This window comes from Ambystoma mexicanum, chromosome 6q, assembly GCF_040938575.1.
Source record: "Ambystoma mexicanum isolate Mex_15411 chromosome 6q, UKY_AmexF1_1, whole genome shotgun sequence".
Taxonomy (NCBI): Eukaryota; Metazoa; Chordata; class Amphibia; order Caudata; family Ambystomatidae; genus Ambystoma; species Ambystoma mexicanum.
This window is the reverse complement of record NC_090937.1, coordinates 1,254,856,320-1,254,873,188: the sequence shown is the minus strand read 5'-3', so window position 1 is coordinate 1,254,873,188 and position 16,869 is coordinate 1,254,856,320. Positions and strand designations below refer to the sequence as shown.

General features: G+C 43.9%; 1 protein-coding gene across 3 annotated transcripts in view; it reads right to left on the bottom strand.

Moving 5' to 3' along the window:
• Nucleotides 1-16,869, bottom strand: part of SEL1L3 (SEL1L family member 3) — a 797,084-nt gene that overhangs the window by 463,756 nt on the left and 316,459 nt on the right. For all 3 annotated transcript variants that reach the window (XM_069631849.1, XM_069631850.1, XM_069631848.1), the window contains exons 3-5: nt 12,201-12,327; nt 9,207-9,328; nt 6,651-6,766 (exon numbers count right to left, since the gene is read on the bottom strand). In XM_069631849.1, the coding sequence (XP_069487950.1) occupies nt 6,651-6,766; nt 9,207-9,328; nt 12,201-12,327 (365 nt within the window). The remainder of the gene's footprint in view (nt 1-6,650; nt 6,767-9,206; nt 9,329-12,200; nt 12,328-16,869) is intronic.

Here is a 16,869-nt window from a genome sequence, read left to right as displayed (position 1 = left end):
GCCGTCTGTGAGGACAAGAACTGTCTTCCCCTGTTAGTGTGTTGGAAGGCTTTCAGCGTTTTGAACACTGCCAGTAGTTCCAACAGATTGATATGTTTGGATGCTACTAATGGAGACCACATGCCATACCCTGTCTGTTATAGGAATTGTGCTCCCCACTCTGACAGAGATGCTTCCGGGGTGAGAGTGGCTTCTACTGTGGGGGTGGCAAAGGATTTTCCTTTTAGAAGGTTCTCCTTCGACCACCACTGCAGAGACTGAAAGAGGGCTGTTTTGAGACAACCACTAGATCGTCCCACTGACTGCTTGCTTGACACCACTGGCTCGAGAGAAAGTCCTGCATGGGGTCATCTGCAGACGGGCGTGTGGAACAAGGAAGATGCAGGATGCCATCATCCCTAGTGGCCACATGGCTTTCCATATGGTTATCTGGCAAATGGCTACATACTGAGGGATCTGGAACAACATGTTTTGAACCCTCTTGTTAAAGGGGACGACAAGGCCATCTTCTGTCCAAATTAGTGCCCCTAGAAACTGTTCTTGACTGGGTACCAGACGACTTTTTCTCGGTGATTGAGAATCCCAGATTGAAAAGGAGATCTATTGTTTTTTTAGTGTTCTCCAGACACGTTCCGTACGAGTCTCCAGTTATGAGCCAGTCATCGAGATAAAGGTATACTGGAATAGACTGCCTGCGCAGGTGAGCTGCTGCTGCTGCTAGTACCTGTGTAAATACCCTTGGAGCTGGGGCAATGCTGAAAGGGAGTACCTTTAACTGACAGCGAGTGTTCTCTATCCTGAAACTGAGGTACTTTCTGCGCTGGCAACATTGAAATATGAAAGTATACATATTTCATTTCCAATGTGGCTATGTAATCCCCCTATTGTAGCAGTGGGATTACTTCCTGAAGAGTTGTCATCCACAACTTTTGAGGTTTGACATACTTGTTTGCGGGACACATATCTAAAACAGGGTGCAAGTTTAGATCCTTTTTGGGTACAAGGGAGTATATTGAATAAATACCCTTGTTTACCTGAAGATGATGGATTACCTCAATGGCTCCCTTTTCTAGTAGGATCTGAACCTCTTCTAGCAAGATGTGTAGATGTTCTGTTGACAGTTGTCTGCTCTTTGGTGAATGGTAGCAGGGTTGTTGCAGGAATTCTATGCAGTAACCGTGGGTGACGGTTTTGAGTACCCACTGATCTGAAGTGATGCCCCCCCATGCGTGGGTAAAAGATGTTAATCGCCCCCTGACTGGGGAGACTTGGGAGAGGATCTGTACTGCTAAGTCATTAGTTGGTCGGGGTTCTGGAGCCTCTGGCTGCAGAGTTTCTCCCTCTACCCTTTCTCAGATGAAATCCCAGCTGTTGGGCGGGACTGGAAATTGCTGGAAGTACTTTGACCAGAAAAACAAGGAGCCTCCCTTGCTTCGCACTTCCCTTGGGAGGAGCAGGAAAAGGATTGCCTGCAAAAGGACTGGCGGGCGTTAAAGGTGCCTCGTTGGACAAAGGGCTTGTCACAAAACTGGTTCAGCGACTTCAGAGTAGCATGCTCTTTTTTTACGGTTTCAAGGGCCTCAGACTGCCTTAGCGAAGAGAGCAGAGTCTTCTACAGGCTTGTTTATGAGAGAAGCCCGAGTCTCTGGCTTAAACCCAGAGTTTTTTAGTCATGCATGGTGCTTTAACAGAGTCTCTTGTGTGCGATAATAAGTCCTGTCGCCTTAGCCAAATCAAAAATATTTTTGAGAATGTTCCCCGTTCTTCCTGCACAAGTCTACATTGGGCATAGCTATAACTCGCAAAGAGCATGGTATTATTGCCGATCAGAGTGCAGAATGCACCCGAGGTGGGTATACGTTTGCCCAGAGCATAACGCTTTTTACAATCCTTGTCCGGAGGAGACTGACGAGGATAGTGGTACCTTTCCCTTTTTCTGGTGGTTGTTACAACCAGAGAGTCGAGAACAGCATGGCCGATATACATAGGGCCCAAGGGCACTGGGCGGAACATCTTCTCCACTCGAGGGTTGACAGCCTGAGTGAGCGAGGGTGTAAGCAAGGAGGGAGCAAGACGTTTCTTTACTGAGTTCAGGAGGGGAATTGCCTAACTGATTGGCACCTTTTCCTTAAGGATATCCTCCACAGAATCGGTGTCTGGTACAGTCTTGAAGCGGTTGGCAGCCTTTTTGAGGAGGTTGTTGAATAACATCTGGTCATCAATGGGCGACGAGTACCAGGGCTGAACTACGGGACGAGTGTCCAGGAAAATGTTGTCTGGTCAGGGTCATGGGCCAGGGTAGTCTACCCAGTCTACCCAGGGACCTAGTCTGGGTCTTAAAAGGCATGGTTTTGTGAGGCCTGATCCGGATCAGGGACATATTAGAGGTCATCATCAGGGTAATTCTGGTCCTCATGGAACACATCCACAGGACGTTTAAGTGGGTGCTGTTCAGATAGGGATGCAAACTGTGCCCATGGAGAAAGAAGCCCAGGGGACTTAAAAGGTATAGTTCAAGTGTGCACACATGTATGCCTTTTAACAACATCATCAAATTGGTGTGAAAATATAATAAACTCAGACATCCTCTCCATACAGGCCTTACATCGCTCCCTAGTCCACACAGAAAAAGAGGATTCATCAGGTGGGGGCTACGGGGGGGATGAAGCAGTTCAGTAGTTGGGGCAGAGTCCTGCTGCAGGGCTTGAGAGAAAGGAGGAGAGGCTTGAGAATAGCCCGAAGCTTGCAAAGCGTTTTAGACAGGGAGGCTTGTTTCTGCACATCTTTTGACGCTATTGCACTGAGGGCCAAGGATTTATATATAAGTGCCCGGTAATGTACAAGTCTTAATGCCTTGCGCAAGCCGCGATGGTACGAGCGCAACGAGTGCCAGAGCACAAGGTTAGGTAAGCTTAGTCGAAATCTTCAGTGGGGCTGCAGGCATTGATGGCTTCCTCGACGAGTGTGTCGAGTGAGGCTTAGGGGTTTTGTGTTTGGTGTGCATCATTTTCGCCGGGGTGTGGAGTCGCCACTGCACTGCCGGCAGCATGCTTATCAGGGCTGCAGACGGACATGCTGGAATCACCAGACTCCACAGGTTTGTCTACAGCGTCTGTATCGGAGCTGTAGCTGCCAACAGATTCCTCGTCCAAGGTGATGGCGCCGGCGGGTGAGTGATTCTCTGCCTGCATTGCGTTGGCCACCCACCACTTGGCGCGCCTGTCTTTAAGGGTTTTGGGCCGAAAAGGTTTACAGGCCTTGCAACGCCACTCGTTGTGGTCACTAAGGAGGCACCGATTGCACTCTTTATGAGTGCCCTTCCTAGGGAATTTACCCTCTCTGACAGCAAGATAATCCAGGGGACAATGTATAACCCATTAACTGCTATAGCCGTTAATGTAATTATGTCAAATTGGAAAAATATTTCCCACCTTTCGGTGGCAGCATGCTGGAACAAGGCGGCCTAGGCGCACCGGATTGAACCATATACACACAGAATGATGTATCCGCCGTCAAGGCTCTTCCATTAGTTCCTGCTAGAAGACTACTTCAATTCCTCGCAATCCTCTAGGACCTATGTCCCACCTACGAAGTCCAAACAGCCTGTGAGATAGCACAGCAAGCTAAGTGCTTACCTTGAATATCTGCACGCAGCCTGCTGTGGCAGGTTTTAATCCCGCCAGGGTCAACTCAGCCTTTCAACCTTCCGTGGTCGATAAATCGAGTACCACTCTGTGGGATAATGTCTTCCATTATTTCAGTGCTCTGACACGTATGGGTGCGAAGCGCTATATAAGAAATACATTATATTTATATTTTAAGTATGAACTGCACCCCGATAATGCAATTGAACTATCATCAACCAGGGGAATATTTTACTTCGTAAAGGAAAACTGAAAGGCTTGTTATACAGTGCTCAGAGAATATTTGTATCCAACAATATTTGGATGCCACATAGCTAAAATATGTTCTTTGTAACACTATAGTTTTCCTTCTCGAGGTATGTCTCTTACTATATAATCTCTCTTGTTTTCCAGCTCTAACTCCCTGCTTGCTCTTCTTTCACTACCCGCCCCACCTTATTCTTTTTAGGCTATATGAAAAAGTTTTGAACCTAGAAAGATGTTCCTGACAGACAGTACGAGTATGCCCTTGTATATAAAGGATACAGTTCAAGTTGAGTAGTTCTTCATCGCACCAAGATATTTGATCATCTGTAATGCCTGTTCTGTCATGTTCATGTTTGCAATGTTGTTATTGGTCACTGCCATCTTCCCCAATAAAATATGTCAACACAAAACAGCTTCACCCTGGCTATGCCCATACATTTCCATGCTGGCTGTAACAATATGGGCCAGTATTCCCTTATACGAACATACTCCTATTTGCTTTTCACATAACGCATAATGACATTGCACAACACATTTCCAGAGAGACGGCTGCTGGCCGCCAATCTACATTTTCTGCCAGATAAATACTAAATTGCTACAGATTTAATGATTTATTTTGGATATTTGCCATTGGTGTGAGTTTTATTTAAAAAAAAAGGAGACTGTCCCTGTCTTTGATGAAGAACTGACTTTATTCCAAAATGCATTGGAGCGCCACCATCCCTGTTTAGTCTCCTCATTAAACAACATTTTTATGTAAATGATAAAGTGGTGTTTACAAATGATTTACAATTGAAGGAATGCAATAACTTAAAACTAACTGTACAGCAGCCTCACTCGTTAAGGAGCTTACAGCACTGCGGTGACACAGCCCAGTCTCATGTTTGAAGCAGTATTTTAGCTACAGTATGCATCAGTGGCATGCCATTTTTTCCAAATACCGTTACTGAATGTTTGAAAATGGGTAGAATTAACCTAGAGTCTAGGTGGTGCCTGCTTAAGAAAACATGGCCATTTTCGTTCTGCAGTATGTGGCAGAATCCCAACATAAGAACATACTCCTGTTGGCTTTGCCACTCAAAATGCCACTTCAGAGGATGAAAACATGTCCAAACTGCATGCACCAATGTAGGGCAGTCTACAAAAGTAATACCTACCATTTTGCTTTACCCTCGACGCCCAGTAAAAAATACAATGTGCCCGTAAGAAATGATATCCGGACTAGCTGCACGCAATTGTGCCAGTGACCAAATCATGCCAGGCTAGTTAGGTTAAGAACCCATATCACGCGTGCTTTATCATAGATGCTCAGTATAAAATGCCATGCAACAGTAAGAAATAGCTAAATTGGTTGCATCAAAATGTCAGTCTAGCCACGTAATAACACTTATTGTGCTTGCTTTATCATCCATGCCCAGTTGTAAATGCCATGCCACAGTAGGACAAAGGTAGACTAGCAGCACCAAAAGGTCAGTTTAGCCACGTAAAAGCATGTATTATACTTACTTCATAACAGATACCCATTAATGACATGCCACACCTCCCCCAACCCCCACTCCCACCACCCTAATAACGGGGAAGGACTGTAACGAAGGGAAAGGACTGTAACAAAGGGGAAGGACTTAATGAAGAAGAATAATGACAGAGAAGATGTATGCTGAAGGTGAAAGACTATGGGAAAGATGAAGAACTGTGACAAGGAGGACTGTCGTGAAGGACGGTAGCAAAGGAGAATAACTGATGAAGCAAAAGGACTGATGAAGTAGGACTAAGCTGGGAAAGTAGGACTATGATGAAGGAATGTGATGAAGAACTGGTAAAGGAAAAGCACTATGGTGAAGGACTAAGGAAGGAGGAGGACTTTGATGAAGGACCGATTAGGAAGAAAGACATATAAAGGGCAAGGACTGTGACAATGGAGAAGGATTATAATGAAGGAAGTATTTGATGAAAAAGGACTGATGTAGAAGAAGAAGGCTTGACAAATGAGTAATGAAGGAGAATGACTAACGAATGAAGACTGTGACGAAGGACTATAGCAAAGGAGAAAGACTCTGGTGAATGACTGTGATCAAGGAGCCAGTGATGAAGAAAGAATGCTTTGAAGGAGATGGGCTGTGACAACTGAGAAGACCTGTGACACAAGAGAAGGATTGTGGCAAAGGAGAGGGACTATGTCAAAGGAGAATGACTGATGAAGGAGGTGTGCGGTGACAAAGAACTGTGATCTAGGGGAAGGACTATGATGAAGGAGAAAGACTATCATAAGAATTCTGAGGATGAAGGAAAAGGCCTATGATGAAGGTGGCGAACGTCGTCCCAATGCCTTTTCTCTTCATTGTGTACTCTGTAGCATTGCTTTGGCTGCTATATGATGCCTATATTTGCTCAAATCAAAAAGAGCAAGATAGGACGTCTGCACCAAGCTTGGATGCCTGTACACCAGAAAAGAAAAAAAAGACCCAAAGTACAATGTATTATTACACCAAGCCGAAAGCCCATATACACAAGAATACTTTGGCTAGGTTGGACTTGCCAACTTTCAGCTAAAACGAAAAACGAGTGAGAACTACATTTTTAAACATATTTAGGTACATTCAGAGTACTTGTTGGTCTTTTCCCGCCGTAGCATATTTTAAAGACAGATACTACTAATACTACTAAAATGAAACTCACAACCTAAAAGATTTTTGGGAAAATATTTTTTTTAAACTGGGTATGCAAGCACTGAATGTATCTCTTATAATCAAAGTTCAGTACCTCTCTTCCATTAAAAGCCACGTCCAGTCTAAACCAATGTTTCAATGGGAGCTTGAAGTTAGTTTTCACAGCAAAGTCTGAACCACTTACGAGTTGCATCTGAATATGAACATAACCTGTAAAAACAGTAGAACATAAAGAAGCTTGTGATATACACATGTAAAGAAGAATTAAAACACGATCTCCATCATGGACTCTAGTTAGGACTGTGTAGCTAATGATTCATATGCTTGCAACATTGCTATAAGCAGAGCCGTGCAAGGACCGTTACATTTCTAGGGGCGGGAGGACTTTTCCATCTCACTCTCCCTGCCATGGCGACTAGTGTGCTACTTGCTGAAGCAATTTAGTACCCAAGGTGGTGCCTTATATTGCCTCACTCTAGAGCCAGCCCTGCTCAAATATCTCCATACCTTTGGGTTTGACCATCCTGCGATCTTCGGACAAGTGATAGTTGCTACTACACTCGATGCATGTGTCTTGGGATCATTAAAGAGACGACACAGGCAAATGTTCTCTTTCCAGTTAACTGTATGACATGTATACGTATCGTTATTAAGAACCAATACCGAATTGACTTACAGGGCAGGAAAGAAAAATCCAGGAAGAAAATACAATAACATTTGGGTGGATTATGAAAAGATGTGGTATACAATACTACTGCTCTAACCTAGATCGCCAACATCTTTGCATGTTCTAATCTATGATGTGTAGAACACTACGTTTGCATAACCCAAGGTCATCTACCCACCAAACGGAAGCGGCACGGTACACTGTGCCCGGAATTACAAGCACCGCCACCAACATCGTTCTCTCACTTCCCAACGCAATCAGAATTCTGCATAGCCAACAGTGCCTCATTCAGTAATAGCGAGTGAGTGGGAGAGTGAGTGTGTGCATGCATAATTGGTGGACGTGGATACAGCTAGGTGCCTCGCATAAACGTTTGGGAGTTCAAGGTCATTAGCAAAGACCCACAAGAAGGAAAGGAGCACCAAGGTGGACAGGTGAGATAAATGAATGGCCAATCAGGCATTCTCATGAGCATGAGGCAACCCCAGAGGAGCATTAACACTCACAGTTCTATCAAACCAGGTTACTCAGTAAAACAAGGTATACGTGTGTGCTGAAAGACTAACTGGGATGTTTCTATCACTAGATAGCAGCTAAACTAGACTGCAGATGGCTGCGGCATAAGAGGTAATAATCACGACACGCTACAAGAACCTTCTAAAAGTGGATAACATGTATGTCAGTGATTGATTCATTAATGGAACCAAACGTATGCATACATATATATCTATGATTCAGTCTTTCTAAGTGGAGCGCTAGGCACTAGTGTCAGAGAGAAACAGAAATCACTGTCCGACCTGCCCTACTAGAGTTGAGGATAACATAGTGCAGTCTGCCCAAGAACAACATTTTCTAAGGACTAGCTCTTATTTACATCATCATGATCCTGGTTTTCGAGCATCACTAGCCGGACACAGATCATCATGGTGGCACCCAGCCTAGGGACACCCTCAAACCACTAAACACACAAGGCACAGCATCTATCAACATACCAGGATAGTAATTCCTTAGCATTACGGAAATATTAACTTAATTTACTGCCGGCCATTGTTTTCCTTCCTGAGCGGGCAACATAACCCTTCCTACAGGTGCCTCCCTCAAGAGGATTGCGGTGGCCAGAGAATCCAACCTATCTACCTCCCAAACCTTAGTCCACAACAACTAAGTTTCATGACAGCCCCTACAACCCGAAATGCATCAATAAGACAGCCGGCTGCGACACTCTACCAGTTTCACACCATGAAATCTCAGACTACTGATTAGACACTGCACCACTCCGGTGGACACGAGCTGCAGCCATGGTTAAGCACAGACGTCAAAATACAGCAACGACTATGACAAATCCAGTCTCGCTGGTCACATAATTGTTCCTCCTACTTTCGCCATACTACGCCTCAACACCTCCGATATCAATATACAGTGAAAACCTATGATAAATTTGGGGCAGCTGGACACAAAACGAGTATCTTGCACTCACGTTTTCTTCAAACCTATCTCAGCACCCATTCACATGCCTGACCTTGTGGGTTGCATTTTTACAGAAGCCGGTCAGCCCTGCTTAGCCTTAGCCAGTAAGATAGCTCAGCCGGTTAAACACTCGTTGCTGTGATCTGTTTGATTTGCAGGTCGCAAGTTCGAATCCCGGAAGGGCCAACTCAGCTTTTCATCCTTCCAAGGTTGATAAAGGAGTACCAATTTTTCAATTGGGTAATAATAGTAATGCATGTAAATATGTCCTATGTAAAGTGCTTATGCCTAAAGAGCTATATACAACACATTATCGTGGCCAAATGCCCACATGCATTCTAATCCAACTCCATGACTTCCCACATTTTGGACTACAGTCCTTGAGGGCTTTCCCTCCACTAGTGTATTGAAACTATAATAATGGTAAAAAGTGCTATATAAATGTCAACTACAATACAATACAATATCTAAGTATTTAGAATGGGCTGGCCTTTCGATGGCTCAGACTGAACTTACCTTCTGAAGTTAGAAACAACAGGGGGGTGCTGTACATGTTGTTTGGATCAATGTGGTGTAATATTCCACACAGCGGGCTCAAGCAATAGTGTAGCAAATATAGCCATATTGAGACGGTAAACCTGAAATGTTTAATAAACATTATAAGGTACTCTCACAAAATCCATACATTTAATGACAACTACATTTCCATAACATACAAATAAGACACTTTAGTTTTTTAGTCAAAGGTTAATAGAATCGCAAAACTATGAATAGTATCCTGTCATACTCAACTCTTGTGAATCCCTCCTATACATTTGCACGCCTGACTTTATTTAAAAAATAAAAAGGCTTCTAAGTTTACGGAAACTAAACGAATTGTGAGCCTAGATCCCCAAGAAAATATTAGCACCCTTAATGTGGTGTCTTCCTCATTCTTATATTTTCGCTTTTTAATAATGTATCCTTTAGGCTTTTTCCAATGACAGATGAATATATTGTGGGGAGAGATGCTTGTTTGTTACACCTGGACTTGTATTAGCAGGGATGCACAGAGAGAGAGAGAGAGAGAGAGAGAGAGAAAGAGAGAGAGAGAGAGAGAGCAAGCGAGAGCGAGCGAGAGAGAGAGAGAGAGAGAGAGAGAGAGAGAGAGAGAGAGAGAGGTGGGGGGATGGAGGAATAGGAACTATGCAGCAGGAGCACAGTAGTCACTACTGAGAAACCTGTGCAAAGTCCTCCATGCCATCCATTCAAACATGTGGACGAAACAAAAGCACATACAACTGGGTGGATGGTCAACAGCAATCCATTCAGCCAAAAATATCAGAAACATTCATGACCAAACTAGCCCCCGCCTGGGAGCTAGAATTTGGAGAATAATACTTGCATAACATTGTGGTGTAGCCCACAAAAACGCACTGCAATGTAGTCTAATAGCATGTGTCTCTGAAACAAGACAGAAGCTGCCTTGATCCCAACCGAATGGACACGCATAGCATTGGGGGTGATGCCTTCTTAATAAATAACATTCCAAAATATAGGATAATGTCCAACGAGGCCAGTCACAAGCACACGATCAGCCATATGTGTCCTTACACATTTGCCAGTCCAAATAAGTTTGAGTAAGAGACCCCACAATTAAACAAAGACATTTTTGATAGGATAAAGCGGTATGTAAAAATAGAAATTTAGAAATTTGGGCATAACAACCATTTTTCTTAAAGAGATGTGCCCAACAATAGAGAGAAGCAATTTTCATTTCTCTAATTGTGTCCTCAATTTTTCCCAGAGCTTCCCAACATTAAGTCAAAGCAGCTGAGTGGAATTTGCCGTGACTTCAATTCCCAGGTAGTGTATACAATCTTGATGCCAATAAAAATCGGGAAGGCCTCCCTAATCACCAACAGAATTTGTAATTGAGGAAAACATACATTTTTTCCAGATTTATCTTTAAGCCCACAAAAGCACCAAACTGATGTACAACAACCATGATATGGGGAAGATTTTCTTGTGGGTATTTAACAAGGAGCATCATGCTGGAAGCATATTGAGAAATTACTAATTTATGAGGGTACAGCTGCAAACCTTGAAGTAAGTGCATGGTGGAGGCACAAGTTATGGTTGCCTAGCTTAACGTTACTGACAAATGTCTATATTGTTTTGATTCTGCACTGCAACCATAGGGTCCCTCTAACAACTTTTAAATGTGGCATTGCATATAGGGTGATCAGAGCCGCACAATAGCTAAGGTGAACCCTATCATCCATAGGAAGAGTGAACATACTATGGTTAATAGCGTTTGAGGCGCATGACGCATCAGCACAGCGTTTGACATTCCTATATTAGGGCCTATCCCCCAGGACCGTAATATCTTGTACAATCCATGTTATGCTTCATAAGATATAAAGGGTAAGAAAAAAGGTGTGTTTTCCCCAAGGGAAAATGTCAACATTTTGCTCACACGCACAGCCCAAACCACTGGCTGGATTTCCGCAAAAAATAAGAAACAAATCGGGCACAAAGCACACGAAGGAAATCCTTTGTTGGTATGGCGTTTTGCCGAGATCAAGAAGTGGGACGAACAGCAAAAAGAAAGAGTAAATACTTGAACCCTATGATACAGTGAGATGTGGGAATCCATGTGGTTGCTAGTTAGGGGAAGTTTTTTTCCCTCTAAAATATACATTAAAAACATGCTTCATAAAGTAACTTAATATGTGTAATATGTCCCGGTAAGGGGGCACTAACCAATCATGCTGCTCGAAACACAGGCTGAATTCTCTGGTATAAGCCTGCATTATGAGCAGTCCGATTGCCAGCCAGCGTTCCTTTCCACTGTGTATCTTTCCCCTTCCAGTTTCTCCCTCACCTCTTAGCACCCTTGTAGTTTCCTATGCAGGTGCTAAAAGTATATAATAAAAATAAAAAAAGAATATATGTTCTTGTGGTGTGGCGCTGTGCCATTCCGTACCTTCATAAGCCAGTTTCCCTGGTTATGACATCACAGTCATGAACAGAGAAAATTAATTGTAGGAACTAGGGCGTGGTGCCAAGGTGCGCTGCAAGGTAAGTGGCCCTCATTACAACCTTGGCGGAGGACCATGGTGCTATTAGCACCATGGTCCATGCCGCTAAGGTTGCAATCCCGCCATGGTGGATGGCAGAATTAACGCCCCATTCCAAGGTGAGTGGGGCGGTAATTCCCCATTCACCAATGGCCCCTTCCCCATTCCCATTTTTGCCCCATAGGGCATAAAGGGAATGGGGAAAGGCGATAATTACGGCACTGTAAATTACGGTGCCGTAATTATCGCCAAGGTCCCTTTGCGGCATGGATTTTAACGGCTGCAAAAAGCAGCCATTAAAAGCCATCCCGCAAAGGGAACCTTGTAATCAGGCGTTAAGGGTCGGCGCCGTTTACGGCGCCGTAAACCCCTTAACGCCTGAGTCAAGTGTCTTTAATTTTCAATTAAATACCCGCAGCAATATTTAAAATGGAAAATGCATGCTTACTTAGGGTAATCCATGAACTGCTGCCTTTTTGCTTCAAGTTCTCGGTTGTGAAATCTTTCAAACTTTTTAACGATTCCATGATGTCCTCCGCTAGATGCATATGTAAAATTGAGGATCTGGATGACATCTGTAAAGAAAGGAAAACAAACAAAATATGTTTTTCAATACAAAACGACATAGCAATGTATTTGCTATTTGTGTAGTTGTGAAAGGGGTTAATGGTTCTTATTTGGACTCGAAATAAAATCCTTTAGTACTTTGGTATTCTCTCTGGGGATATTCTCTCTCGGTGGGATATTGTGGAGTGTTTAGCACATCAAAGCAAAATATATTCGTGGTTCAATGTCTGCATACTGCTGAGACAGCAGCATTGTTTCAGACAGGAGGTAGTACCATCACCTTTGCCAGAAAGGTGCATCCAATGATACCGACAATTTGTACATTTCTTCGCTGTTGTCTTAGACAGATTTCGCCATAGCTCCAGCATGGTATGTTCATGTGAAATACCCCTTTGCCTCCGGCCTTACAGCAGATGCCAGCACCTTAAACAAGCATTTGGAATATACTGGTAATCGGTGTTTCAAGACTAAAGGAAAACGAGTTTCTCATGGGAAGAGTAGTAATAGATCACCTACACCCAAAAAAGAAAATCGCAGAATATTATGTTCCATTAATCTACGTCACTAGCTACTGTCACATGGAGCTCAATACATCACTCTCAGTCACAGAGGCAGCTCAAGAGTCTTTATTAAAAAGAGTTTTGTGGTGCCGATGGAGTACCCTCACTCGCCTTGCGTTGAAGTTCCATTCTAACCATGCGTCCGTATCCCCGGGTTAGTAGACGCAGAAGACTGACCCCTACTGTCTAAGTGCTATCTTCCGCAAGAGATGACGGCCGAAGGGCCTGTCTCCTTCTCTTACTAAACTCCCTCAGGGACTTCCTAACTCTCCCTACACTGTCCAGTGGTTATTGTTCTATTTGGAATGGGGCTTGTGACGTGCAAACATCGGATATGATTCAGGCCCCGTCTAACACACTCCCTCTCCCCTCTCCCTTTCTAGTCTTCCTTCTCCACTCCTCCTCACCCCTCCCACTGATCTTCTGTCCATTTGATGTTCTCACTCCGCCTAGGCCTCGTCTCTACCCTTTAATGTTATTCTTCCTTCCACTACCATACTTTCTCTTACATACTGGGAGGATAGCTCAGAACTGGGAGGATAGCTCAGAGGCAATGTGCTCGCCTTGGAAACAAGGCGACACCAAGCAACACAGGTTCAATCCCTGGATCCGTGCTTAGAAACCTCTGGGTATTAAGCACGTTATAAATATGCAACTAAGACCTATTTCTGTAACAGCGCCTTGATGCCCCCGTGCTGTGTGAGCGCTTTAAAAATGCAAATAAATAAATACTACTACTTACTCCTCCCTTTTACACTCTTCTACTCCCTCTTTCACACTACTTCCTCCTACTCCACACTACTCCTTCCACACTATGCAATAACCTTTCACTCAGTAACATCCACTTTCACTGCCCCTCCTTAAGCTAACCTCTCCCCACACAAACATGCACATTTACACTGCAGGACCACTTCCACTCTCCAGCCAATACCTCACCTTCTCTACAAATCACCTGGACAGTCTGCCGCTCCTTCTCCCCTCCTGCTGGTCTCTTAGTCATCCTCTACCTCTATTTCTGAACTGATCCGTATAACCCATAATTCCTACTTGCTGCTTCTATCTCCCTTTGTTGGTCAGGATTGGGTCCCTTTCCCTAGTCATTATAGCCCTCTCTTCTTTACCCAGGGCATGTGTATAATGTAGGAAGTCATAAACAGTGGGCTATGCCTCGCCCGCTTTGCCCATGCTGACTCAACGTGTAACAGAGATGGCGACCTGGGAGGACATGTGTTTATATTCGTGTTCTGGGACTCGGTTCTGACTGGTCCTAAGGTAATTTCGATGTATGAGGGCGAGTGCGACTCCAGTTTCGGTCCAGGTGGTCTAGGGTGCCTAAGGGTTGTTGAGAAGGCTTGCCCGTGTAGCTCAGCATCTCAGCAAGGTCCTCCTTTATTGTGCAGCTTTGCTTCTTCCTGCCATGGACCACTGTAGTCCCTGGTGTCAGCTTTGTTGTGCAGCTCCTTCCCACTCAGTCTCGGAGCACTAGCGTCTCTGGAGGCGCTTAGCTGTCAGGTTTTCTCTCTCTCTGTGGCCGATCACAAAAGCGGCCTGTCCTCTTTTCGGTTTCTTCAGTTCTATGTTTTTTCTTGCCTTTTTCTTCAATGTTGGAGCTCTGAAAGCATTAGAAAGACACTGTCAAGTATATGACCTTCAAGGTAAGACTAGAGATAACAACAGTCTTCAAAAAGACATGCTGGCATAAGGGTGGGGTTCAGGAGTTTGGGCACCCTCAACATCTCTGGCACTTTGGGTGAGGGCTGGCTCTGGATTCCTCCTTAACCCTCCAATCTCCTGCAGAGAGGGGTCCAACCCCTCCCTGACAAGGGTGAAGTTGCCAACCTTGTCCCACTGCCTTAATGCCCCACAACTGGAAAGTGAGAGAAGTATTCTCAGAAATGTAAAGAGTTTACTATACCTCAAGCTATGGAATGTATTTTTTAGCGACCACTCACATTCGCTGTAGTACAAAAGCCCAGTATGGCTTCAATAACTTATAATGGTGGGCAGTTTTTGGGGCTGTCAGTTTGGGTAAGTTCCTAAGTGTTGCATTAGGACTATCCCTCCACCAAGTACATTATGAGAAGGGAACAGTATATATTTTAGACACAGTATGGGGCTGCTGGGATTCTCCGGGTGTACAGCTGGTTCATTCATCAACCTGGAAGCAAGACCATCTGTTGATTAAACAGTTTTTGTACAATAAATACTTGAGATGGCTTCATTTCGGACCGTATCCTTATGTGCCCTGAGTGATCTCACAGTGTGTGCAGTACTAGTCCTCACATTTGTCATATCTGCTGACACAAATTTCACTCTTTGTTGTGAACAAAACCAGTTCACTCGTCAAGTGACCTCTGGTCGCCTTATTCCTCATTATGTGTTCAATATAAACCTAAAGAGAAATTCATTGTGCCTTGGACCTCTTTTCACAATGTGACGCTACACGGAAACTACACTGTTCGACGCACAAGGTTTTGTCTGAGCCAATTGCATGGTGACGTAAGGTGATGTGTTAAGATTCTCACCACTTCGTTCTCAAGGCGTTAGCAGTCAGTGAGGTAGTGAATGTGTTTACCTGTACTAGTTAGAAGACAATATGGCTGGATTTATCACAGACCTCCTCCAACACATTTTGAGTAGGCCTTTTTAATTGTATTTAGTTGCTTTTGTTTTTATTTGTGCAAGCAATAAAAAGCAGAAAACTACAGAAAAAAGGCATAGGCGGAGAATATGTGTTCAAAGTTTTTGTACACTTGGAGAAGAAATTAGACTCATAGTTTGGATAGTAGATGAGTTCTGTACACTCGCATGCAAGCTGGAGGTAGTCTGTCCAGCTATCGAATTGCCCAGGACACATGACTCACTTCCTCTAACGTTTTTATATTGGCTACATTTATTTGATTTAGTTTAATGTTGTTGCTTTTGTAACAAAAGACCATATTGGGGGTTGGGAAGGTCAAGCAATGACACGTGTGACAACAACATCTTGCAGTTTAACAAGAGACTTCATTTATGTGGTTGTCAAGTTAAGGGTTGAAAATAAAAATACAAAAGCAACAACTAAATTAAAACAGTGTAGGAAATCATACATTCTAACCTAACCGTAGTTAAGTCATAGTCTCCTCTGGGACCCCATAATCTATAGCACAATGTCCCAAGGATGGTGCCAACAGAAAGTTCAAACCTATACGTATTAGTATCAAATATAAAACATTAGTGTTCCAATACTTGGCCAACTAAAGAATTCAAGAATTATATAAAAAAAACGTTATCCATAGTCCCAAACACAAAACAAAAGAAAGCAGCTTCTCCTGGGAAGGCTCTTCTAGGGTTTACACACAGTCTGGGCTCTTTGTTGTCTTCCTGATTTCACTCTCGTCTTCTCAGACCTCTCCGATCCTCATCAGGCTCTACCTTTGCCTTTCGGGCTTCCTATCCTGAATGGTCAGCGTCTCTCAATATTGGATCTATCCAGAACCTCTGGTGTTCCAACTGAGCAGCCAAGTCTCTTCCAGACCATTGCAACATTGCACTTTATTATTAGCTTTAACATGGACAGGGTATCCCCACAACCTTGATGGTTAGCATCATTTGAGAAGGCTCACCCACAAACTGGGATGTCCGCATTGGATTTGGCAGGTCCCACCATGACCTAGCATGTCAGCATTCTCTTGAGTCAGTCACCACATGACCTGGTACCTCCATATTGTCTTGAGAAGTTCTGACTACAACCTGAAATATCAGCTTTCACTTGAGCAGGTCTCATAATGACCTTGAAGGTAAGCATTTACTTGAGCAGGTCTATTCACAACCTGACGTATAAACATTCAGTTGTTTATATCGCACCCGACCTGAGGGACCAAAATTTACTAAGGTAGGTCTCAACTCAACCTGGCGCATCAACATTTCTGCAGGCAGCGCGGGAGTGCTGCCAAGGTGCATGCCGTGAGGATGTGTTGGCTGTGGGCTCCTGCCTAAGATCCTAAAACA